At 44.2% G+C, this 21762-nt stretch overlaps 3 protein-coding genes across 3 annotated transcripts; all 3 read right to left on the bottom strand.

Moving 5' to 3' along the window:
- Positions 1–6251: 6251 nt before the first annotated feature.
- LOC127654887 (gamma-crystallin M2-like) lies at positions 6252–7235 on the bottom strand. The gene is made up of 3 exons (XM_052142427.1): positions 7163–7235; positions 6819–7061; positions 6252–6558 (listed from the first exon to the last, which is right to left on the bottom strand). Exons 1-3 carry the CDS (start codon positions 7172–7174, stop codon positions 6286–6288), a joined length of 528 nt encoding a protein of 175 aa, XP_051998387.1. The 5' UTR covers positions 7175–7235; the 3' UTR covers positions 6252–6285.
- Positions 7236–13267: 6032 nt separating this feature from the next.
- On the bottom strand, positions 13268–14249 carry LOC127654886 (gamma-crystallin M2-like). The gene is made up of 3 exons (XM_052142426.1): positions 14179–14249; positions 13835–14077; positions 13268–13574 (listed from the first exon to the last, which is right to left on the bottom strand). Exons 1-3 carry the CDS (start codon positions 14188–14190, stop codon positions 13302–13304), a joined length of 528 nt encoding a protein of 175 aa, XP_051998386.1. The 5' UTR covers positions 14191–14249; the 3' UTR covers positions 13268–13301.
- Positions 14250–20581: 6332 nt separating this feature from the next.
- Positions 20582–21562, bottom strand: LOC127654889 (gamma-crystallin M2-like). Its single transcript, XM_052142430.1, has 3 exons — positions 21491–21562; positions 21147–21389; positions 20582–20886 (listed from the first exon to the last, which is right to left on the bottom strand). The coding sequence occupies exons 1-3, from the start codon at positions 21500–21502 to the stop codon at positions 20614–20616; spliced, it is 528 nt and encodes a 175-aa protein (XP_051998390.1). The 5' UTR covers positions 21503–21562; the 3' UTR covers positions 20582–20613.
- Between the last annotated feature and the right edge of the window lie 200 nt (positions 21563–21762).

Here is a 21762-nt window from a genome sequence, read left to right as displayed (position 1 = left end):
GCTCAAGGACACAATGGTGGTGGCTGTGGGGATTGAACCAGCAAACTTCTGATTACCAGTTTACCAGTTATGTGGATTAGACCACTACACCACCACCACTGCTTAAGTTAATAATGCGCACTGAAATGGAGCCCAATCTGCCGAGTTACTGAAAAGTTGTTGAAACATAGCCTTCTAAAACTTAATTGTAATAGCGTTCTGTAATCCAAAGTCTTAAAACACATTAGTGAGATGAGTTAACCAGTTGCTAAAATCTTATTTTTATTGGCAATTTGTATTGATTTGAAAATATGTTGGTTAATTATTTTGAATCCATGGGAGTAACAGTCACTTTTTTATGCGTTAAAAAATGTACGCCTTCTACTGCGACTGAGAAAATAAATCAACATACACAATTTCAAATAAATTTAATTATGACCATTTGCTGATTGAAATTTCTGCTGCTCTAAAATCAGCTCTTACATTTACACACAGAATACTTGCTGCAATATTATATTTTTTTGTAAAATTGGGAACAAATCAAACCAGAAAACTATAAAAACGTGTAACTCTTTAACTGAAATGTGCACAATGATGTTAGACTGATAGACTTCTATAGTCTTTAAAGCCATGGCAACTTAACGTCCTGTTTCATAACCTCCATTCTCTGATGGCCCGAGACATCTCTGATCTTTGATAAAAGGCCAATGGGAATTGTTAGTTCCTGCCATGACACAGGACAAAACTGGCTCAACCCGGATATTGTAGAACCACACAAAGGGGTTGTGTGTTGCCCAGCCTACTGCGTTGCAAATGTCTGTTAGAGAGGCGCCACTGGTCAAGGCCCAGGAGGCCGCAACAATCCTGGTAGAATGGGCTCGCAGCCCCGCAGGAGGCGGCGCTTGCTGGGCGTGATATGCCATCGCTATGGTGTCAATGACCCAGTGGGCAATCCTCTTCATGGAGACAGCGCTTCCTTTCCGCTGTCCACCAAAGCAGACAAAGAGTTGCTCAGAGACTCTGCGACTCGTGCAATCCAAATAGATGTGTAAAGCGCACACCAGACACAGCAACGTCAAGGCTGGGTCTGCCTTCTCCTGAAGCAGCTCTTGAAGGTTCACAACCTGATCCCTAAATGGGGTCATGGGAACCTTGGGCACACAACCCGGTCAGGTCTCAGGATCATGTGAGAGTAGCCCAGACTGAACTCCAGGCCATATTGCTGACAGAGAATGCTTGCAGGTCTCCTACCCTTTTGATGAAAGTGAGCGCAGTCAAGAGGGCCATCTTTAAAGAGAGTGCCTTAAGCTCAGCTGACTTCAGCTGGCTCAAAGGGGGCTCCCCGTATACCCTGAACAACTACAGAGAGGTCCCATGAGGGAACGAAGCGCGGCCTGGAGGAATTCAACCTCCTGGCGCCTCTCAAGAACCTGATGATTAGGTCGTGCTTCCCTAAGTGTGTCGTGGTGTGCCGCTATACCGGCTACATACACCTTCAAGGTGGAGGGGGACAGCCACCCGTCCAACCTCTCCTGCAGGAAGGAAAGTAACAAGCCAGCTGTGCATCTCTGGGGGTCTTCGCTTCAGGAAGAACATGACATAGCGAAGAGACGCCACTTCAAGGCACAGGCGCCTCGTAGAGGGAGTGATTGTATCTACTACGGCAGATGGTATGCCACTTAGGTCTTCCGCGTCCCATCCAGGGGCCAGACATGCAGGTTCCAGAGGCCTGGTTGTGGGTGCCAGATGGTGCCTCTATGGGGGACCAACACATGAAGGTCCTTCCTCAGGGGAGTTTGCTGGGGTGGGGGGCTGTCGTGAGGAGCGCGAGGTCCAAGAACCAAGTCTGCGTAGGCCAGTAGGGTGCTACTAGGATGACCAACTCCTCGTCCACTCTGACCTTGCACAGGGTCTGTGCAAGTAGGCTCACTGGAGTAAACGCATAATTGTGTAGTGCAAGGGGCCAGCTGTGTGCCAGGGCGTCTATACCGACAGGTGCGTCAATCAGGGCATACCAAATCGGGCAGTGGTAGGATTCCCAGTTAGCGAATAGGTCTACCTGCACCTGCACGAATCGACTCTAAATCAGCTGGACCACCTGAGGGTGGAGTCTCCACTCTCCCCTGTGGGTGACCTATCATGGCAGTGAGTCCTCTGCCTTGTTGAGGTCGCCCGGCATGTGAGCGGCTTGCAGTAACTTGAGGTGATGCTGACTCCAGAGGAGGAGACGGCAGGCGAGTTGTGACGTCTTGACGATTGATATATGCCAGTGTTGCCGTGTTGTCTGTCCGAACCAACACGTGCTTGCCCTGGATCAACGACCAGAAATTCTGCAGGGCTAACAGTATTGCCAATAATTAATTTGATGTGCCAACGTGGCCGCGGGCCCGTCCAGGTGCCGGCGACTGCGTGCCCGTTGCATACAGCGCCCCAGCCTGTTTTGGAGGTATCTGTCGTAACCACGATGTGCCTGGAGACCTACTCTAAAGGAACACCTGCCCGTCGAAATGTAAGGTCGGTCCAAGGGCTGATGTGATTGTGATAGACCGGCGTAATGGCCATACGATGTGCTGAAGTGGTCTCATATGCATCAACCGAGTGGTGTGGCCACTGCTGAGGATGCCATTTGCCCCAGGAGCCTCTGAAACAGTTTCATTGGAACCGCTGTTTTCTGTCTGAATGCCTTGAAACAGGTCAGCTCCGACTGTGCGAGCTCATTCGTGAGACGCTTGTTTGTGAGACTCCAAGCAGAGAAAAGAGATGCTCTGAACCGGGAGGAGCTTGCTCTTTTCCTCGTTGACCTGAAGCCCTAGCTGGCTGAGGTGCGTGAGCACCAGGTCCCTGTGCGCACACAACACATCCCGAGAGTGAGCTAGGATTAGCCAGTCATTGAGATAGCTGAGGATGCGAACGCCCACTTCCTTTAACAGGGCAAGAGCTGCCTCTGTGACCTTTGTGAAGATGCAAGGGAACAGGGACAGGCCGAAAGGGAGGACCTTGTACTGGTACGCATGACCCTTGAGCGCAAACGGCAGGAAGGGTCTCCGTCGAGGTGGAATCGAGACGTAGAAGTACGCGTCCTTCAGGTCTACCGCGGCGAACCAATATTGATGTCGGACGCTCGCTATAAGGCATTTTTGCATCAGCATCTTGAACAGGAGTCTCTGTAAAGCCCGGTTCAGTACTCGCAGGTTCAAGATTGGCCACAACACACCACCTTTCTTGGGTACAAATTAGGGGCTGTAAAACCCCTTCTTCATCTCGGCCAGAGGGACAGGCTCTATCGCACCTTTTTTTGGGAGGGTAGCAATTTCCACACGCAAGGTAGCAGCGTGGTAAAGTGAACGCCGCAGAACCTGGCCAGACGCCTGCTGAACTGAATCGCGTAGCCGAGTCGGACGGTCCGGGTCAGCCATCGCGACGGGTTGGAGAGCGCAAGCCACGCACACCAGCTACTTTATACCTATATGTTCGGGGGAGTTGCATGCAAATACCATTCGCCAATTCCCCTTGGCCATTTATCAAAGATCAGAAGTGTCTTGGGCTCCCAAGAGTGACCCCTAGTGTCTGCCGAGGATTATACTGCCTTCATGTGCTATCGGAATTATCGGAAGTTGTTTTTGACTGGGAAAGCAAAAAGATAATTTTGATAACCGAGTTTCCGTGTTGGGTAAACTTTCAACATGGTACAGGAGAGTACGGTTTCTGTAGTGAATCCTAGGTTTTATGCATTTTTCTAAACACAGCTAATGTTAGTGCCTACCATTTCAGTCTTACACATTTATTTATATCAGCAACCATTTGATGCTACATTTTTACACCGAGAAAATATCAAATATTTGCCAAAAATACCATTATCTTCAGCTAGCTTTCTAAGTAATACATATCAAGGTGTCAAAATTAAGAGTTACCTATATGCAGGAATGAACCTGGTGTCCTCCATGTTCACTGTTTTTTCCAACAACAAAGCAATTGAACGCGACATACTCGTAATTACCACCTCAGAAGTTGTAAGTAGGATTATTCCAATAGCAAATACAGGCAGCAGTCAGCCACGAATGTTTTCCGTAAAGTCTTTGATCATCTTTTAGTAGGATTTCTAAAGTACCAGTGCTTCTGTACCAAGTTGATACTTCTTTTTCTTTTGGCTGCTCCTGTAGCACTTGCCATACATGTGGCTGTCTTGACAGGCTGTTGTGGTGTGGCTGTTCTTTGCCCACTCTAACCTTTTCTTTTTGATTTTCTGTTTCAAAAGTGGCTTTTTCTTTGCAATTCTTCCAATAAGGCCTGTACCCCGAGTCTTCTCTTTACTATTCTACATGAAACTGGTGTTAAGCAGGCAGAATTCAATGAAGCTGTCAGCTGAGGACACGTGAGGTGTCTATTTCTCAAACTAGAGACTCTGATGTACTTTTTTTTTTTTTTAAATAGTGATGGTGCTGTTTTTTACATCAGCAATGTCCTGACTATATTTTGGTGAATTAAAGTACCAATTTCCTTCCAAAACAGCAAAATCTGTACATTATTCCAAACTTTTGGCTGCCAGTATTATTATATAGTGTATTATATTCTGATATTTCATCAAAGGATGGCCTCTTATGCATCCACAGAGTTCTAGGCTAAGCCCTGAATATCCACTGACCCTTCAACTGCCCCCGCTGACAGCACCGGTTCCCTTTCATTTTCTTTGAGTGTAAAAGAGCAGCTAGGACATTCTACAGAATAATTCCTCTTGTGTTCTACAAAATAAAGGAAAACAAATAGTGAAGAGAGCATACGCTGTAAATGTGGAAAGTCCAGGATATTGCCATACATCTTTTCATTGAATTGTATTAATCAAAACACTTATCAGATTTGTTCACTGATAAAGGCGTGGCAAGTGGTTATATTCTTGTAATAAAATTTAGGAAAGCAAGCTAGTGATCAATGTGTTCCTTTATTGTATCAATTTGAAATTGTGTTGGTTGATTGATATATCTTAATGAGAGTAAAATCTTACATATAAGACATCTTATGATTTTGCTGATAAACAAAGTTTTATAAAGTATCACGTTTAACTGTGTTTAGGAATGACTGATAATATCTGTTTCCTCTGTTAAATAATTTGTTGTGCATGTCTAGTATGAATATAACTAATTTTACAAGAGTCTGAACTAGCTAGTATGTCTAGTCTTTACATTTTGAGGGCACAGTATATGGAAATGATTTTGAACCACATCAAAAGTGGTGTAAATTGCACCTGCCACACAGTGTGGCTATTTGCATTCCAACAGTCTGGTGGAAACACAGAAATTGAAGACAAATTTCACTCCAAGTGTTGCTAGTAGTGTAGGGTGTTCAACGGTGTGGATGTGCTTTTTTGTGTGCGGATGACCCGGGTATGAATCCGACTTATGTTCCTGTTTCCAGTATTAATAATGCATTTAATACTACTTATAATAACGAATAAATATTCATATAAATGTTGATTATCTCGCAGGATTTGGTCACAGTGAATGTCGAGGAGTTGAGAAAAAGGTTTGATCAGGGTAACATTTACAATGGTTTTACTATGGTTATATTGTAGAAATAATGTTTTTTTTTTTGCAGAAGCCATAGTTTTAATGCAATTAACCGTGGGTTGATGTCACTATGGTAATATGGTGTTAATATAGTTTTCCAATATAGTTAATTTTGGTTAAACTATGATTTTACTACAATATACCAGGGGGATACTATGTTACTGTAGGTTTAGATTTAGGAGTATGTGTTGATATAGGGTGTCTTTGGGACTCTAAATAAACACAAAAAACATGCTGCATTGATGCCACTATACTGTATGTTAGTAATTAATTAGGGGTGCGAAGAGGATCTGCCAATACTTGCACCAGGGTGCAAATGGCATCTAACACTATTTGCACTTTGGTGTAAATAAGATGCTTTTTGTTGCTATTTACACTTAAAGCATACTGTATATCGCTTTTTGAACTTAGTGGAAAAAGTGCAGTTTAAAAAAATTATATTTGTGTGTACAAGTGTAAATTGGTAATGACGAGAATATGACACATATGTGGAATAGTGGTATATCATCAGCCTTTTCTTGGTTTTAAACTGATCTTTCAGCACATTTCTTTAGCTACTATGAGTAACTTTCTAGTATCAGCAATAATTCTTTAAAGACATAATTAATCAAGGTATGTGGCTTATTGACAATAATAAACAAATCTTTGCATTTAATTTACTCATTAGGTTTTTCAAAAATATATATTATATCCATGACACAATGTTTTGTTTTGTAGAGAAATTATTTATTGAAACAGTAGAACACTAGTACATTGAATCCATGATACGCCTCATGCTCATGAATCTCATGCCACCCATGTTGCTGAAGCTCCTGTACTCTCCAGGCCTGAAGTAGTGCATCCTGCCTCTGTAGTGGGGCTGCTCATACATGAGCCAGTGACCTTCCATCACATGGCAAGAATTGCAGTGAGACATGCGGTAACGGTCCATGATGTTGTCACAGTCATCCATCATCTCGTGCATCTGGCCCATGAAGTTCTCCCTCTCGTAGATCCTCATTCTGTAGGATCCCCTGTGCTGTATTGGGAGAAAAGTCGAATATATTCAAGTTTATTTGGAAGTAGCAACTTCAAATCAAATGTATCTATAAATCCAAGACAATTCAATTCTGCCTCTCCTAAATTGCAATTCTCAAAGAATATTTGTATTGTATATTCTTATTGTATATTCTGAAACTTGCTTCTGAATATACAATATTCTGAGTATTCCTTCAATATTTTGTATTTCATTATTTTATTTAATTAATTACAAATAAATAAGATGTACATGGAACTCACCATGGGGATCATACGGCAAGACTTGATGCAGTTGCTCATTCCAAACATGGACATGTAATCAGCATACTCGCCCTTCCTAAAGAAATACTGATTTCCCATGTAGTTGGGACGGTCATACATCATGAAACAGCCGCTCTCCACTCTGCAGGAGTGACAGCGGCTCATGTAGGAGGACATGTCAGCACAGTCGCTCATGCACTCATATGAGCGACCCTGGAAGTTTCTGTCCTCGTAGAAGATGACCTGAAAATTCAGTTAATCTTTTAGTGATTTGAAGTTAAATATAACAAACCAAAGTGATTTGAGTAAAATTTTGTGGAAATGGGAGCTGGAACCACGTTTACCTTGCCCATCATGGTTGCGCTAGCTGATCCTCAGTAGTTCCACAAATGAGAAGCTGATGCTGATTCTGCTTGTTGGATGTCTGCTGTCACCTGTGCTTTTATACTAGACCAAGACTAAAAGGTGTATACAGCATCTATTGTTTGTCAATTCCTGACTGTGCATGTTTAAATGGATGCTGTAAAGCTTTTAGTTTTGCATTTGTCAGATCAAGCATTTATGTGTGATGTTTTTAGATTCTAAAATGAAAGAATTTGAAAGACACAAATACATAATTTTTTTTGGCTTGTGCCATGACAAATTGATCAAAATTGCTTATTTAGTATTGGTGACATAATAACCAAAGAGAACATTTCACCCAAACAAATACTTTGGCAAATATTTGATTTCCTAGACCCACCCATCTATATTATTTTTGAGACAGAGTTACAGTATGTCCTCCAACGAGTGCATGTTTTCTGACCTATTGGGTGGGGAACGCGGGTTTGGCTAGCATAGATTAATTTTCCTGTTCGGCAATTATCATCTGCCCTCTTTCGACTATCCTTATTGATACATTTCCTTGAATTTACAAAGCTCAAAAAAATTTATATTTGTGCCACGTACCAGTGCAGAATTCTTTTTTTTTTTCCTGTGCTATTGATGACAAGAGAAACAGACTAACTTGCCATATGGGCAAAATAATACTTGCTGTGATACACTTGCACTCTTACAAGTTGTTATCAAGTAATTTATCATATATTACATTTAGTAAGCTAGAATATTTTATGTTCATAAAATAATTCAGGTGCTTAATTTTGTTTGTAGCACTTTATAAGATGTTTTATTGTAGTCAACACATTTAAGCATATGTGGCCTTACAAGATCTATTAAATATGTTTTCTTGGCTTGATGCAGGCCAATAATTTTCCCCTTCTAAAACACAGTAACATATTTTCATGACCACGGGATACATATTCCGATATGGTTGTTTTAGAAATCAGGAGCTTCACACTGCATCAGTTAGGGTCAAAATAATTGTTGCCAGCTGAAACATATTAATCACTGCAATAATGATCCAATAATAATGATCTGTTTATTTAAATCCAAACGGCGACTTTGTTTTGTCAGAACTGAGTTGAAGGAAATTTCTAGCCATCCAGTCTTTGAAATCATTGAAACTATCTGATAACTTTAAAAAGTGCATCAGGTTTCTAAGATATATAAAGTTGGGTAATGTCATGATCAGTGGTGGCGAAGGCAGCACTAAGATCTAAAAGAATTAGACGAGAAATGCAGCCACGATCAGATGATTAGTAATCATGTTGGTTTCATCTACACAATACAACAAATGTTGTGCTGTATAAGGTGTACTGCAGATAGTAAAAACACTTTGAATTGAAGGAAAACAACTAAGGAGATTGATGAAATAACTGGAACTGGGTTAAGAACTGTTAAGAACCTAACCTTAACCCCATTGAAAGTCTTTGGGATGTGCTGGAGTGTGCAGAGTGGTTCGACTCGCCTGTCATCAATACAAGATCTCGACCAAAAATTTGTGCAACTCTGTTGTGACATTGGATAAGGTTGTCGAAACAATGCCATGATGAATGCACACCATAATCAAAGCTAAAGGTGGTCCATTCTCCACGGCATCCATGCACAACTCAACACAAGCCCCACCAAGATCGAATCACATTATAGCGACCACAAGGAGGTTATCCCATGTGACTCTACCCTCCCTAGCAACAGATGTATAAATTAATATAAATAAAAATGACTTGACTTCACACAAGAAATTAACATGTTGCTTAAGTTAATGTGCACTGAAACGGAGCCCAATCTGCCGAATTACTGAAAAGTTGTTGAAACATAGCCTTCTAAAACTTAATTGTAATAGCTTTCTGTAATCCAAAGTCTTAAAACACACTAGTGAGATGAGTTAACCAGTTGCTAAAATCTTATTTTTATAAGCAATTTGTATTGATTTGAAAATATGTTGGTTGATTATTTTGAATCCATGGGAGTAAGTCACTTTTTTAATGCGTTCAAAAATGTACGCCTTCTACTGCAACTGAGACAAATAAATCAACAAACACAATTTCAAATAAATTAAATTATGACCATTAGCTGATTGAAATTTCTGCTGCTCTAAAATCAGCTCTTGCATTTATACACACAGAATACTTGCTGCAATATTATATTTTTTAGTAAAATTGGGAACAAATCAAACCAGAAAACTAAAAAACGTGTAACTCTTTAACTGAAATGTGCACAATGATGTTAGACTGGTAGACTTCTATAGTCTTTAAAGCCATGGCATCTTAATGTCCTGTTTCATAACCTCCATTCTCTGATGGCCCGAGACATCTCTGATCTTTGATAAAAGGCCAATGGGAATTGTTCGTTCCTGCCATGACACAGGACAAATCTGGCTCAACCCGGATATTGTAGAACCACACAAAGGGGTTGTGTGTTGCCCAGCCTGCTGCGTTGCAAATGTCTATTAGAGAGGCGCCACTGGTCAAGGCCCAGGAGGCCGCAACAATCCTGGTAGAATGGGCTCGCAGCCCCGCAGGAGGCGGCACTTGCTGGGCGTGATATGCCTTCGCTATGGTGTCAGTGGTCGTGCCCGTCCAAGAGTCAGCGCCCCAGAGCTCTGCCCCTCGAGCCTCCCAGGGCTCCTCCTCTCGAGCCTTCCAGGGCTCCACCTCTCAAGTCTCTCGAGCCTTCCAGGGCTCCGCCTCTAAAGTCCAAGAGCCAGTGCCAGTAGCCATGAACGTCCAAGAGCCAGCGCCAGTAGCCATGTCCGTCCAAAAGCCAGCGCCAGTGGTCGTGCCCGTCCAAGAGTCAGCGCCCCCGAGCCCTACAGGGCTCTGCCCCTCGAGCCTCCCAGGGCTCCTCCTCTCCAGCCTCCCAGGGCTCCTCCTCTCGAGCCTTCCAGGGCTCCTCCTCTCAAGTCTCTCGAGCCTTCCAGGGCTCCGCCTCTCAAGTCTCTCGAGCCTTCCAGGGCTCCGCCTCTCAAGTCTCTCGAACCTTCCAGGGCTCCGCCTCTCAAGTCTCTCGAGCCTTCCAGGGCTCCGCCTCCCAAGCCTTCCAGGGCTCCGCCTCTCAAGTCTCTCGAGCCTTCCAGGGCTCCACCTCTCAAGTCTCTCGAGCCTCCCAGGGCTCCGCCTCTCAAGTCTCTCGAGCCTCCCAGGGCTCCGCCTCTCAAGTCTCTCGAGCCTTCCAGGGCTCCGCCTCTCAAGTCTCTCGAGCCTCTCAGGGCTCCGCCTCTCAAGTCTCTCGAGCCACCCAGGGAACCGCCTCCCAGGGCTCCGCCTCTCAAGTCTCTCGAGCCTTCCGGGATTCCGCCTCTCAAATCTCTTTAGCCTCTCAGAGCTCCGCCTCTCAAGTCTCTCGAGCCTCTCAGGGCTCCGCCTCTCAAGTCTCTCGAGCCTCCCAGGGCTCCGCCTCTCAAGTCTCTCGAGCCTCCCAGGGCTCCGCCTCTCAAGTCTCTCGTGCTTCTCAGGGCTCCGCCTCTCAAGTCTCTCGAGCCTCTCAGGGCTCCACCTCTCAAGTCTCTCGAGCCTCCCAGGGCTCCGCCTCTCAAGTATCTCGAGCCTCCCAGGGCTCTGCCTCTCAAGTCTCTCGAACCTTCCAGGGCTCCGCCTCTCAAGTCTCTCGAGCCTCTCAGGGCTCCGCCTCTCAAGTCTCTCGAGCCACCCAGGGACCCGCCTCTCGAGCCTCTCGAGTGTTCCAGGGCTCTACCTTTCGAGCCTCTCGAGCCTTCCACGGCTCCGCCTCTCCAGTCTCTCGAGCCACCCAGGGACCCGCCTCTCGAGCCTCTCGAGCCTTCCAGGGCTCTGCCTTTCGAGCCTCTCGAGCCTTCCACGGCTCGGCTCCGCCTCCTGGGCCTTCCTCGGCTCCTTCCCCTGGGCCAGCTCCCAGGCCACCCAAATCTGCCCCTGCCCCATGGCCCACTCCCAGACCTCCTGACCCGGTGCTCGCCTTGTGGCCAGCTCCCAGGCCCCCCAGGCCTATCCCCACACTGTGGCCACCTCCCAGGCCTCCTGAACTGGTCCCTGCCCGGTTGACGCCCCCCAGGCCACCGGACCCGGACCCCTTCACACACGCCCATAAACTGCTTGTCTGACCTCTCGGCCTCCCCGGTCTGCCTGTCTGCCCTCTCGGCCTCCCCGGTCTACCTGTCTGCCCTCTCGGCCTCCCCGGTCTGCCTGTCTGCCCTCTCGGCCTCCCTGGTCTGTCTCAATGCCCCTTGTACCCCCGTGGTCTGTCTCAATACCCCTTGCACCCCGTGGTCTGTCTCTGTGCCCCTTGTTTCACCCCTGGTCTGTCTGTTTTCCCCCGAGTCTACCCCCTCTCTCCTGGGTTCTGTGTTCATTTTTATTATTTTTGTATTTAATTTCAGGACCGTCTGGAATCCGGTCCTTTTGAGGGGGGGTTATGTTACGGTCCCGTGTTGTCCACCCCGTGTTTTCTGTCCCACTCGGCACGTCACACTCCATGTCACGTTTCCGTGTTGTCCGCCCTGTGTTTTCTGTTTCACTCTGCACGTCACATTCCATGTTACACTGTGTTATTGTCCGCACCTGTCTGTTATTTTGTCATCACCGTGTCGGTTTATTTAAACCCCTCTGTTTCCACCTCCCTTTGTCGTTCGTTGGCTTTTCATGTCATTCGTTGGTGTTTCATGTTCGTGGCGTTACCTGCCGTTTCTGCCCTTGCATGTTCTTGTTTCCCCGCAGTTTTCCCACTCGCTCGAGGATCTCCCTGCTGTTCGTGTTTCCCTGTTGTGCCACCCATCCGAGGATTTCCCTACCCATTGAGGATGTTCGCTGTCTGCACCCCTCCTGTGTTTAGTGCAGTTCTTTAGTTAGCGTTTTCACATCGTGGACCTTTTGTTTGTTCCTGTCTTTATTTACTTGCCTTTTGTTCTCTTCACTTTTATTTCACACAAATCATCACAAGTATGAACATAACTAATTTTACAAGAGTCTGAACTAGCTAGTATGTCTAGTCTTTACATTTTGAGGGCACAGTATATGGAAATGATTTTGAACCACATCAAAAGTGGTGTAAATTGCACCTGCCACACAGTGTGGCTATTTGCACTCCAACAGTCTGGTGGAAACACAGAAATTGATTTCAATTTCACTCCAAGTGTTGCTGTAGTAGTGTAGTGTGTTCAACAGTGTTGATGTGCTTTTTTGTGTGCGGTTGACCCGGGTATGAATCTGACTTATGTTCCTGTTTCCAGTATTAATAATGCATTTAATACTACTTATTATAAATAATAAAAATTAATATAACTGTTGATTATCTCGCAGTGATTTGGTCACAGTGAAGGCCGAGGAGTTGAGAGAAAGGTTTGATCAGGGTAACATTTACTTACAATAGTTTTACCATGGTTATATTGTAGAAATAATGTTGCAGAAGCCATAGTTTTAATGCAATTAACCATGGGTTGATGTCACTATGGTAATATGGTGTTAATATAGTTTTCCAATATAGTTAATTTTGGTTAAACTATGATTTTGCTACAATATACCAGGGGATACTATGTTACTGTAGGGAAGGTTAGGTTTAGATTTAGGAGTATGTGTTGATATAGGGTGTCTTTGGGACTCTAAATAAACACAAAAAACATGCTGCATTGATGCCACTATACTGTATGTTAGTAATTAATTAGGGGTGCGAAGAAGATCTGCCAATACTTGCACCAGGGTGCAAATGGCATCTAACACTATTTGCACTTTGGTGTAAATAAAATGCTTTTTGTTGCTATTTACACTTAAAGCATACTGTATATCGCTTTTTGAACTTAGTGGAAAAAGTGCAGTTTAAAAAAATTATATTTGTGTGTACAAGTGTAAATTGGTAATGACGAGAATATGACACATATGTGGAATAGTGGTATATCATCAGCCTTTTCTTGGTTTTAAACTGATCTTTCAGCACATTTCTTTAGCTACTATGAGTAACTTTCTAGTATCAGCAATAATTCTTTAAAGACATAATTAGTCAAGGTATGTGGCTTATTGACAATAATAAACAATTCTTTGCATTTAATTTACTCATTAGGTTTTTCAAAAATATATATTATATCCATGACACAATGTTTTGTTTTGTAGAGAAATTATTTATTGAAACAGTAGAACACTAGTACATTGAATCCATGATACGTCTCATGCTCATGAATCTCATGCCACCCATGTTGCTGAAGCTCCTGTACTCTCCAGGCATGAAGTAGTGCATCCTGCCTCTGTAGTGGGGCTGCTCATACATGAGCCAGTGACCTTCCATCACATGGCAAGAATTGCAGTGAGACATGCGGTAACGGTCCATGATGTTGTCACAGTCATCCATCATCTCGTGCATCTGGCCCATGAAGTTCTCCCTCTCGTAGATCCTCATTCTGTAGGATCCCCTGTGCTGTATTGGGAGAAAAGTGAATATATTCAAGTTTATTTGGAAGTAGCAACTTCAAATCAAATGTATCTATAAATCCAAGACAATTCAATTCTGCCTCTCCTAAATTGCAATTCTCAAAGAATATTTGTATTGTATATTCTTATTGTATATTCTGAAACTTGCTTCTGAATATACAATATTCTGAGTATTCCTTCAATATTTTGTATTTCATTATTTTATTTAATTAATTACAAGTAAATCAAGATGCTCATGGAACTCACCATGGGGATCATACGGCAGGACCTGATGCAGTTGCTCATTCCAAACATGGACATGTAATCAGCATACTCGCCCTTCCTAAAGAAATACTGATTTCCCATGTAGTTGGGACGGTCATACATCATGAAACAGCCGCTCTCCACTCTGCAGGAGTGACAGCGGTTCAAGTAGGAGGACATGTCAGCACAGTCGCTCATGCACTCATATGAGCGACCCTGGAAGTTCCTGTCCTCGTAGAAGATGACCTGAAAATTCAGTTAATCTTTTAGTGATTTCAAGTTAAATATAACAAACCAAAGTGATTTGAGTAAAATTTTGTGGAAATGGGAGCTGGAACCACGTTTACCTTGCCCATCATGGTTGTGCTAGCTGATCCTCAGTAGTTCCACAAATGAGAAGCTGATGCTGATTCTGCTTGTTGGATGTCTGCTGTCACCTGTGCTTTTATACTAGACCAAGACTAAAAGGTGTATACAGCATCTATTGTTTGTCAATTCCTGACTGTGCATGTTTAAATGGATGCTGTAAAGCTTTTAGTTTTGCATTTGTCAGATCAAGCATTTATGTGTGATGTTTTTAGATTCTAAAATGAAAGAATTTGAAAGAAACAAATACATAATTTTTTTTGGCTTGTGCCATGACAAATTGATCAAAATTGCTTATGTAGTATTGGTGACATAATAACCAAAGAGAACATTTCACCCAAACAAATACTTTGGCAAATATTTAATTTCCTAGACCCACCCATCTATATTATTTTTGAGTCAGTTACAGTATGTCCTCCAACGAGTGCATGTTTTCTGACCTATTGGGTGGGGAACGCGGGTTTGGCTAGCATAGTTTAATTTTCCTGTTCGGCAATTATCATCTGCCCTCTTTCGACTATCCTTATTGATACATTTCCTTGAATTTACAAAGCTCAAAAAAAATTATATCTGTGCCATGTACCAGTGCAGAATTATTTATTTTTTTCCTGTGCTATTGATGACAAGAGAAACAGACTAACTTGCCATATGGGCAAAATAATACTTGCTGTGATACACTTGCACTCTTACAAGTTGTTATCAAGTAATTTATCATATATTACATTTAGTAAGCTAGAATCTTTTATGTTCATAAAATAATTCAGGTGCTTAATTTTGTTTGTAGCACTTTATAAGATGTTTTATTGTAGTTAACACATTTAAGCATATGTGGCCTTACAAGATCTATTAAATATGTTTTCCTTCAATTCAAAGTGTTTTTACTATCTGCAGTACACCTTATACAGCACAACATTTGTTGTATTGTGTAGATGAAACCAACACAATTACTAATCATCTGATCGTGGCTGCATTTATCTTCTAATTCTTTTAGATCTTAGTGCTGCCTTCGCCACCACTGATCATGACATTACCCAACTTTATATATCTTAGAAACCTGATGCACTTTTTAAAGTTATCAGATTGTTTCAATGATTTCAAAGACTGGATGGCTAGAAATTTCCTTCAACTCAGTTCTGACAAAACAAAGTCGCCGATTGGATTTAAATAAACAGATAATTATTATTGGATCATTATTGCAGTGATTAATATGTTTCAGTTGGCAACAATTATTTTGACCCTAACTGATGCAGTGTGAAGCTCCTGATTTCTAAAACAACCATATCGGAATATGTATCCCGTGGTCATGAAAATATGTTACTGTGTTTTAGAAGGGGAAAATTATTGGCCTGCATCAAGCCAAGAAAACAACTAAGGAGTTTGATGAAATAACTAGAACTGGGTTAAGAAATGTTAAGAACCTAACCTTAACCCCATTGAAAGTCTTTGGGATGTGCTGGAGTGTGCAGAGTGGTTCGACTCTCCTGTCATCAATACAAGATCTCGACCAAAAATTTGTGCAACTCTGTTGTGACATTGGATAAGGTTGTCGAAACAATGCCATGATGAATGCACACCATAATCAAAGCTAAAGGTGGTCCATTCTCCACGGCATCCATGCACAACTCAACACAAGCCCCACCAAGATCGAATCACATTATAGCAACCACAAGGAGGTTATCCCATGTGACTCTACCCTCCCTAGCAACAGATGTATAAATTAATATAAATAAAAATGACTTGACTTTACACAAGAAATTAACATGTTGCTTAAGTTAATGTGCACTGAAATGGAGCCCAATCTGCCGAATTACTGAAAAGTTGTTGAAACATAGCCTTCTAAAACTTAATTGTAATAGCGTTCTGTAATCCAAAGTCTTAAAACACACTAGTGAGATGAGTTAACCAGTTGCTAAAATCTTATTTTTATAAGCAATTTGTATTGATTTGAAAATATTTTGGTTGATTATTTTGAATCCATGGGAGTAAGTCACTTTTTTAATGCGTTCAAAAATGTACGCCTTCTACTGCAACTGAGACAAATAAATCAACAAACACAATTTCAAATAAATTTAATTATGACCATTAGCTGATTGAAATTTCTGCTGCTCTAAAATCAGCTCTTGCATTTATACACACAGAATACTTGCTGCAATATTATATTTTTTAGTAAAATTGGGAACAAATCAAACCAGAAAACTATAAAAACGTGTAACTCTTTAACTGAAATGTGCACAATGATGTTAGACTGGTAGACTTCTATAGTCTTTAAAGCCATGGCAACTTAACGTCCTGTTTCATAACCTCCATTCTCTGATGGCCCGAGACATCCCTGATCTTTGATAAAAGGCCAATGGGAATTGTTCGTTCCTGCCATGACACAGGACAAATCTGGCTCATCCCGGATATTGTAGAACCACACAAAGGGGTTGTGTGTTGCCCAGCTTGCTGCGTTGCAAATGTCTATTAGAGAGGCGCCACTGGTCAAGGCCCAGGAGGCCGCAATAATCCTGGTAGAATGGGCTCGCAGCCCCACAGGAGGCGGCACTTGCTGGGCGTGATATGCCTTCGCTATGGTGTCAGTGGTCGTGCCCGTCCAAGAGTCAGCGCCCCAGAGCTCCGCCCCTCGAGCCTCCCAGGGCTCCTCCTCTCCAGCCTCCCAGGGCTCCTCCTCTTGAGCCTTCCAGGGCTCCGCCTCTCAAGTCTCTCGAGCCTTCCAGGGCTCCGCCTCTCAAGTCTCTCGAGCCTTCCAGGGCTCCGCCTCTAAAGTCCAAGAGCCAGTGCCAGTAGCCATGACCATCCAAGAGCCAGTGCCAGTAGCTATGAACGTCCAAGAGCCAGCGCCAGTAGCCATGTCCATCCAAAAGTCAGCGCCAGTGGTCGTGCCCGTCCAAGAGTCAGCGCCCCCCGAGCCCTACAGGGCTCTGCCCCTCGAGCCTCCCAGGGCTCCTCCTCTCCAACCTCCCAGGGCTCCTCGTCTCGAGCCTTAGAGGGCTCCGCCTCTCAAGTCTCTCGATCCTTCCAGGGCTCCGCCTCTCAAGTCTCTCGAGCCTTCCAGGGCTCCGCCTCTCAAGTCTCTCGAGCCTTCCAGGGCTCCGCCTCCCAAGCCTTCCAGGGCTCTGCCTCTCAAGTTTCTCGAGCCTTCCAGGGCTCCGCCTCTCAAGTCTCTCGAGCCTCCCAGGGCTCCACCTCTCAAGTCTCTCGAGCTCCCAGGGCTCTGCCTCTCAAGTCTCTCAAGCCTTCCAGGGCTCCGCCTCTCAAGTCTCTCGAGCCTCTCAGGGCTCCACCTCTCAAGTCTCTCGAGCCACCCAGGGAACCGCCTCCCAGGGCTCCGCCTCTCAAGTCTCTCGAGCCTTCCAGGTTTCCGCCTCTCAAATCTCTTGAGCCTCTCAGAGCTCCGCCTCTCAAGTCTCTCGAGCCTCTCAGGGCTCCGCCTCTCAAGTCTCTCGAGCCTCCCAGGGCTCCGCCTCTCAAGTCTCTCGAGCCTCCCAGGGCTCCGCCTCTCAAGTCTCTCGTGCTTCTCAGGGCTCCTCCTCTCAAGTCTCTCGAGCCTCTCAGGGCTCCACCTCTCAAGTCTCTCGAGCCTCCCAGGGCTCCGCCTCTCAAGTATCTCGAGCCTCCCAGGGCTCTGCCTCTCAAGTCTCTCGAACCTTCCAGGGCTCCGCCTCTCAAGTCTCTCGAGCCTCTCAGGGCTCCGCCTCTCCAGTCTCTCGAGCCACCCAGGGACCCGCCTCTCAAGCCTCTCGAGTCTTCCAGGGCTCTACCTTTCGAGCCTCTCGAGCCTTCCACAGCTCCGCCTCTCCAGTCTCTTGAGCCACCCAGGGACCCGCCTCTCGAGCCTCTCGAGCCTTCCAGGGCTCTGCCTTTCGAGCCTCTCGAGCCTTCCACGGCTCGGCTCCGCCTCCTGGGCCTTCCTCGGCTCCGCCTCCTGGGCCTTCCTCAGCTCCGCCTCCTGAGCCTCCCTCGGCACCACTGCCTGAGCCTCCCACGGCCCTGCCTACGCCTCCTTCGGCGGCGCCTCCCAAGTCTTCTACGTCTCCACCTCCAAAGTCCTCCTTGGCTCCACCTCACACGGCTCCGCCAGCCTCTGTCCTGCGGCCACCTCCCAGGTCTCCTGTACCAGCCCCTGCCCAGAGGCCAGCTCCCAGGCCACCCAAATCTGCCCCTGCCCCATGGCCCACTCCCAGACCTCCTGACCCGGTGCTCGCCTTGTGGCCAGCTCCCGGGCCCCCCAGGCCTATCCCCACACTGTGGCCGCCTCACAGGCCTCCTGAACTTGTCCCTGCCCGGTTGCCGCCCCCCAGGCCACCGGACCCGGACCCCTTCACACACCCCCATAAACTGCTTGTCTGCCCTCTCGGCCTCCCCGGTCTGCCTGTCTGCCCTCTCGGCCTCCCCGGTCTACCTGTCTGCCCTCTCGGCCTCCCCGGTCTGCCTGTCTGCCCTCTCGGCCTCCCTGGTCTGTCTCAATGCCCCTTGTACCCCCGTGGTCTGTCTCAATACCCCTTGCACCCCGTGGTCTGTCTCTGTGCCCCTTGTTTCACCCCTGGTCTGTCTGTTTTCCCCCGAGTCTACCCCCTCTCTCCTGGGTTCTGTGTTCATTTTTATTATTTTTGTATTTAATTTCAGGACCATCTGGAATCTGGTCCTTTTGAGGGGGGTTATGTTACGGTCCCGTGTTGTCCACCCCGTGTTTTCTGTCCCACTCGGCACGTCACACTCCATGTCACGTTTCCGTGTTGTCCGCCCCGTGTTTTCTGTTTCACTCTGCACGTCACATTCCATGTTACACTGTGTTATTGTCCGCACCTGTCTGTTATTTTGTCATCACCGTGTCGGTTTATTTAAACCCCTCTGTTTCCACCTCCCTTTGTCGTTCGTTGGCTTTTCATGTCATTCGTTGGTGTTTCATGTTCGTGGCGTTACCTGCCGTTTCTGCCCTTGCATGTTCTTGTTTCCCTGCAGTTTGCCCGCTCGCTCGAGGATCTCCCTGCTGTTCGTGTTTCCCTGTTGTGCCACCCATCCGAGGATTTCCCTACCCATTGAGGATGTTCGCTGTCTGCACCCATCCTGTGTTTAGTGCAGTTCTTTAGTTAGCGTTTTCCCATCGTGGACCTTTTGTTTGTTCCTGTCTTTATTTACTTGCCTTTTGTTCTCTTCAATAAAGCGGCATTTGGATCCGAACCACCCGTCTGCCTACTCCTATTTCACACAAATCATCACAAGTATGAACATAACTAATTTTACAAGAGTCTGAACTAGCTAGTATGTCTAGTCTTTACATTTTGAGGGCACAGTATATGTAAAATGATTTTGAACCACATCAAAAGTGGTGTAAATTGCACCTGCCACACAGTGTGGCTATTTGCATTCCAACAGTCTGGTGGAAACACAGAAATTGATTTCAATTTCACTCCAAGTGTTGCTGTAGTAGTGTAGTGTGTTCAACGGTGTTGATGTCCTTTTTTGTGTGCGGATGACCCGGGTATGAATCTGACTTATGTTCCTGTTTCCAGTATTAATAATGCATTTAATACTACTTATAATAACGAATAAATATTCATATAACTGTTGATTATCTCGCAGTGATTTGGTCACAGTGAAGGCCGAGGAGTTGAGAGAAAGGTTTGATCAGGGTAACATTTACAATAGTTTTACCATGGTTATATTGTAGAAATAATGTTTTTTTTTTTGCAGAAGCCATAGTTTTAATGCAATTAACCATGGGTTGATGTCACTATGGTAATATGGTGTTAATATAGTTACCAATATAGTTAATTTTGGTTAAACTATGATTTTACTACAATATACCAGGGGATACTATGTTACTGTAGGGAAGGTTAGGTTTAGATTTAGGAGTATGTGTTGATATAGGGTGTCTTTGGGACTCTAAATAAACACAAAAAACATGCTGCATTGATGCCACTATACTGTATGTTAGTAATTAATTAGGGGTGCGAAGAGGATCTGCCAATACTTGCACCAGGGTGCAAATATCTAACACTATTTGCACTTTGGTGTAAATAAGATGCTTTTTGTTGCTATTTACACTTAAAGCATACTGTATATCGCTTTTTGAACTTAGTGGAAAAAGTGCAGTTTAAAAAAATTATATTTGTGTGTACAAGTGTAAATTGGTAATGACGAGAATATGACACATATGTGGAATAGTGGTATATCATCAGCCTTTTCTTGGTTTTAAACTGATTTTTCAGCACATTTCTTTAGCTACTATGAGTAACTTTCTAGTATCAGCAATAATTCTTTAAAGACATAATTAATCAAGGTATGTGGCTTATTGAAAATAATAAACAATTCTTTGCATTTAATTTACTCATTAGGTTTTTCAAAAATATATATTATATCCATGACACAATGTTTTGTTTTGTAGAGAAATTATTTATTGAAACAGTAGAACACTAGTACATTGAATCCATGATACGCCTCATGCTCATGAATCTCATGCCACCCATGTTGCTGAAGCTCCTGTACTCTCCAGGCCTGAAGTAGTGCATCCTGCCTCTGTAGTGGGGCTGCTCATACATGAGCCAGTGACCTTCCATCACATGGCAAGAATTGCAGTGAGACATGCGGTAACGGTCCATGATGTTGTCACAGTCATCCATCATCTCGTGCATCTGGCCCATGAAGTTCTCCCTCTCGTAGATCCTCATTCTGTAGGATCCCCTGTGCTGTATTGGGAGAAAAGTGAATATATTCAAGTTTATTTGGAAGTAGCAACTTCAAATCAAATGTATCTATAAATCCAAGACAATTCAATTCTGCCTCTCCTAAATTGCAATTCTCAAAGAATATTTGTATTGTATATTCTTATTGTATATTCTGAAACTTGCTTCTGAATATACAATATTCTGAGTATTCCTTCAATATTTTGTATTTCATTATTTTATTTAATTAATTACAAATAAATCAAGATGCTCATGGAACTCACCATGGGGATCATACGGCAAGACTTGATGCAGTTGCTCATTCCAAACATGGACATGTAATCAGCATACTCACCCTTCCTAAAGAAATACTGATTTCCCATGTAGTTGGGACGGTCATACATCATGAAACAGCCGCTCTCCACTCTGCAGGAGTGACAGCGGCTCATGTAGGAGGACATGTCAGCACAGTCGCTCATGCACTCATATGAGCGACCCTGGAAGTTCCTGTCCTCGTAGAAGATGACCTGAAAATTCAGTTAATCTTTTAGTGATTTGAAGTTAAATATAACAAACCAAAGTGATTTGAGTAAAATTTTGTGGAAATGGGAGCTGGAACCACGTTTACCTTGCCCATCATGGTTGCGCTAGCTGATCCTCAGTAGTTCCACAAATGAGAAGCTGAAGCTGATTCTGCTTGTTGGATGTCTGCTGTCACCTGTGCTTTTATACTAGACCAAGACTAAAAGGTGTATACAGCATCTATTGTTTGTCAATTCCTGACTGTGCATGTTTAAATGGATGCTGTAAAGCTTTTAGTTTTGCATTTGTCAGATCAAGCATTTATGTGTGATGTTTTTAGATTCTAAAATGAAAGAATTTGAAAGACACAAATACATA

The sequence above is a fragment of the Xyrauchen texanus genome, chromosome 14 (genome assembly GCF_025860055.1).
Source record: "Xyrauchen texanus isolate HMW12.3.18 chromosome 14, RBS_HiC_50CHRs, whole genome shotgun sequence".
Lineage (NCBI taxonomy): Eukaryota > Metazoa > Chordata > Actinopteri > Cypriniformes > Catostomidae > Xyrauchen > Xyrauchen texanus.
Note: the sequence above shows the minus strand (reverse complement) of the source record. Positions and strands in the feature narration are given on the sequence as shown.

Excerpts from the sequence above, each read along its gene's own strand:
- LOC127654886 (XM_052142426.1), bottom strand. Across the intron at positions 13,575-13,834 it reads CCTGCCGTATGATCCCCATG|CACAGGGGATCCTACAGAAT; the intron begins GTGAGTTCCATG and ends CTCCCAATACAG.
- LOC127654887 (XM_052142427.1), bottom strand. Across the intron at positions 6,559-6,818 it reads CTTGCCGTATGATCCCCATG|CACAGGGGATCCTACAGAAT; the intron begins GTGAGTTCCATG and ends CTCCCAATACAG.
- LOC127654889 (XM_052142430.1), bottom strand. Across the intron at positions 20,887-21,146 it reads CTTGCCGTATGATCCCCATG|CACAGGGGATCCTACAGAAT; the intron begins GTGAGTTCCATG and ends CTCCCAATACAG.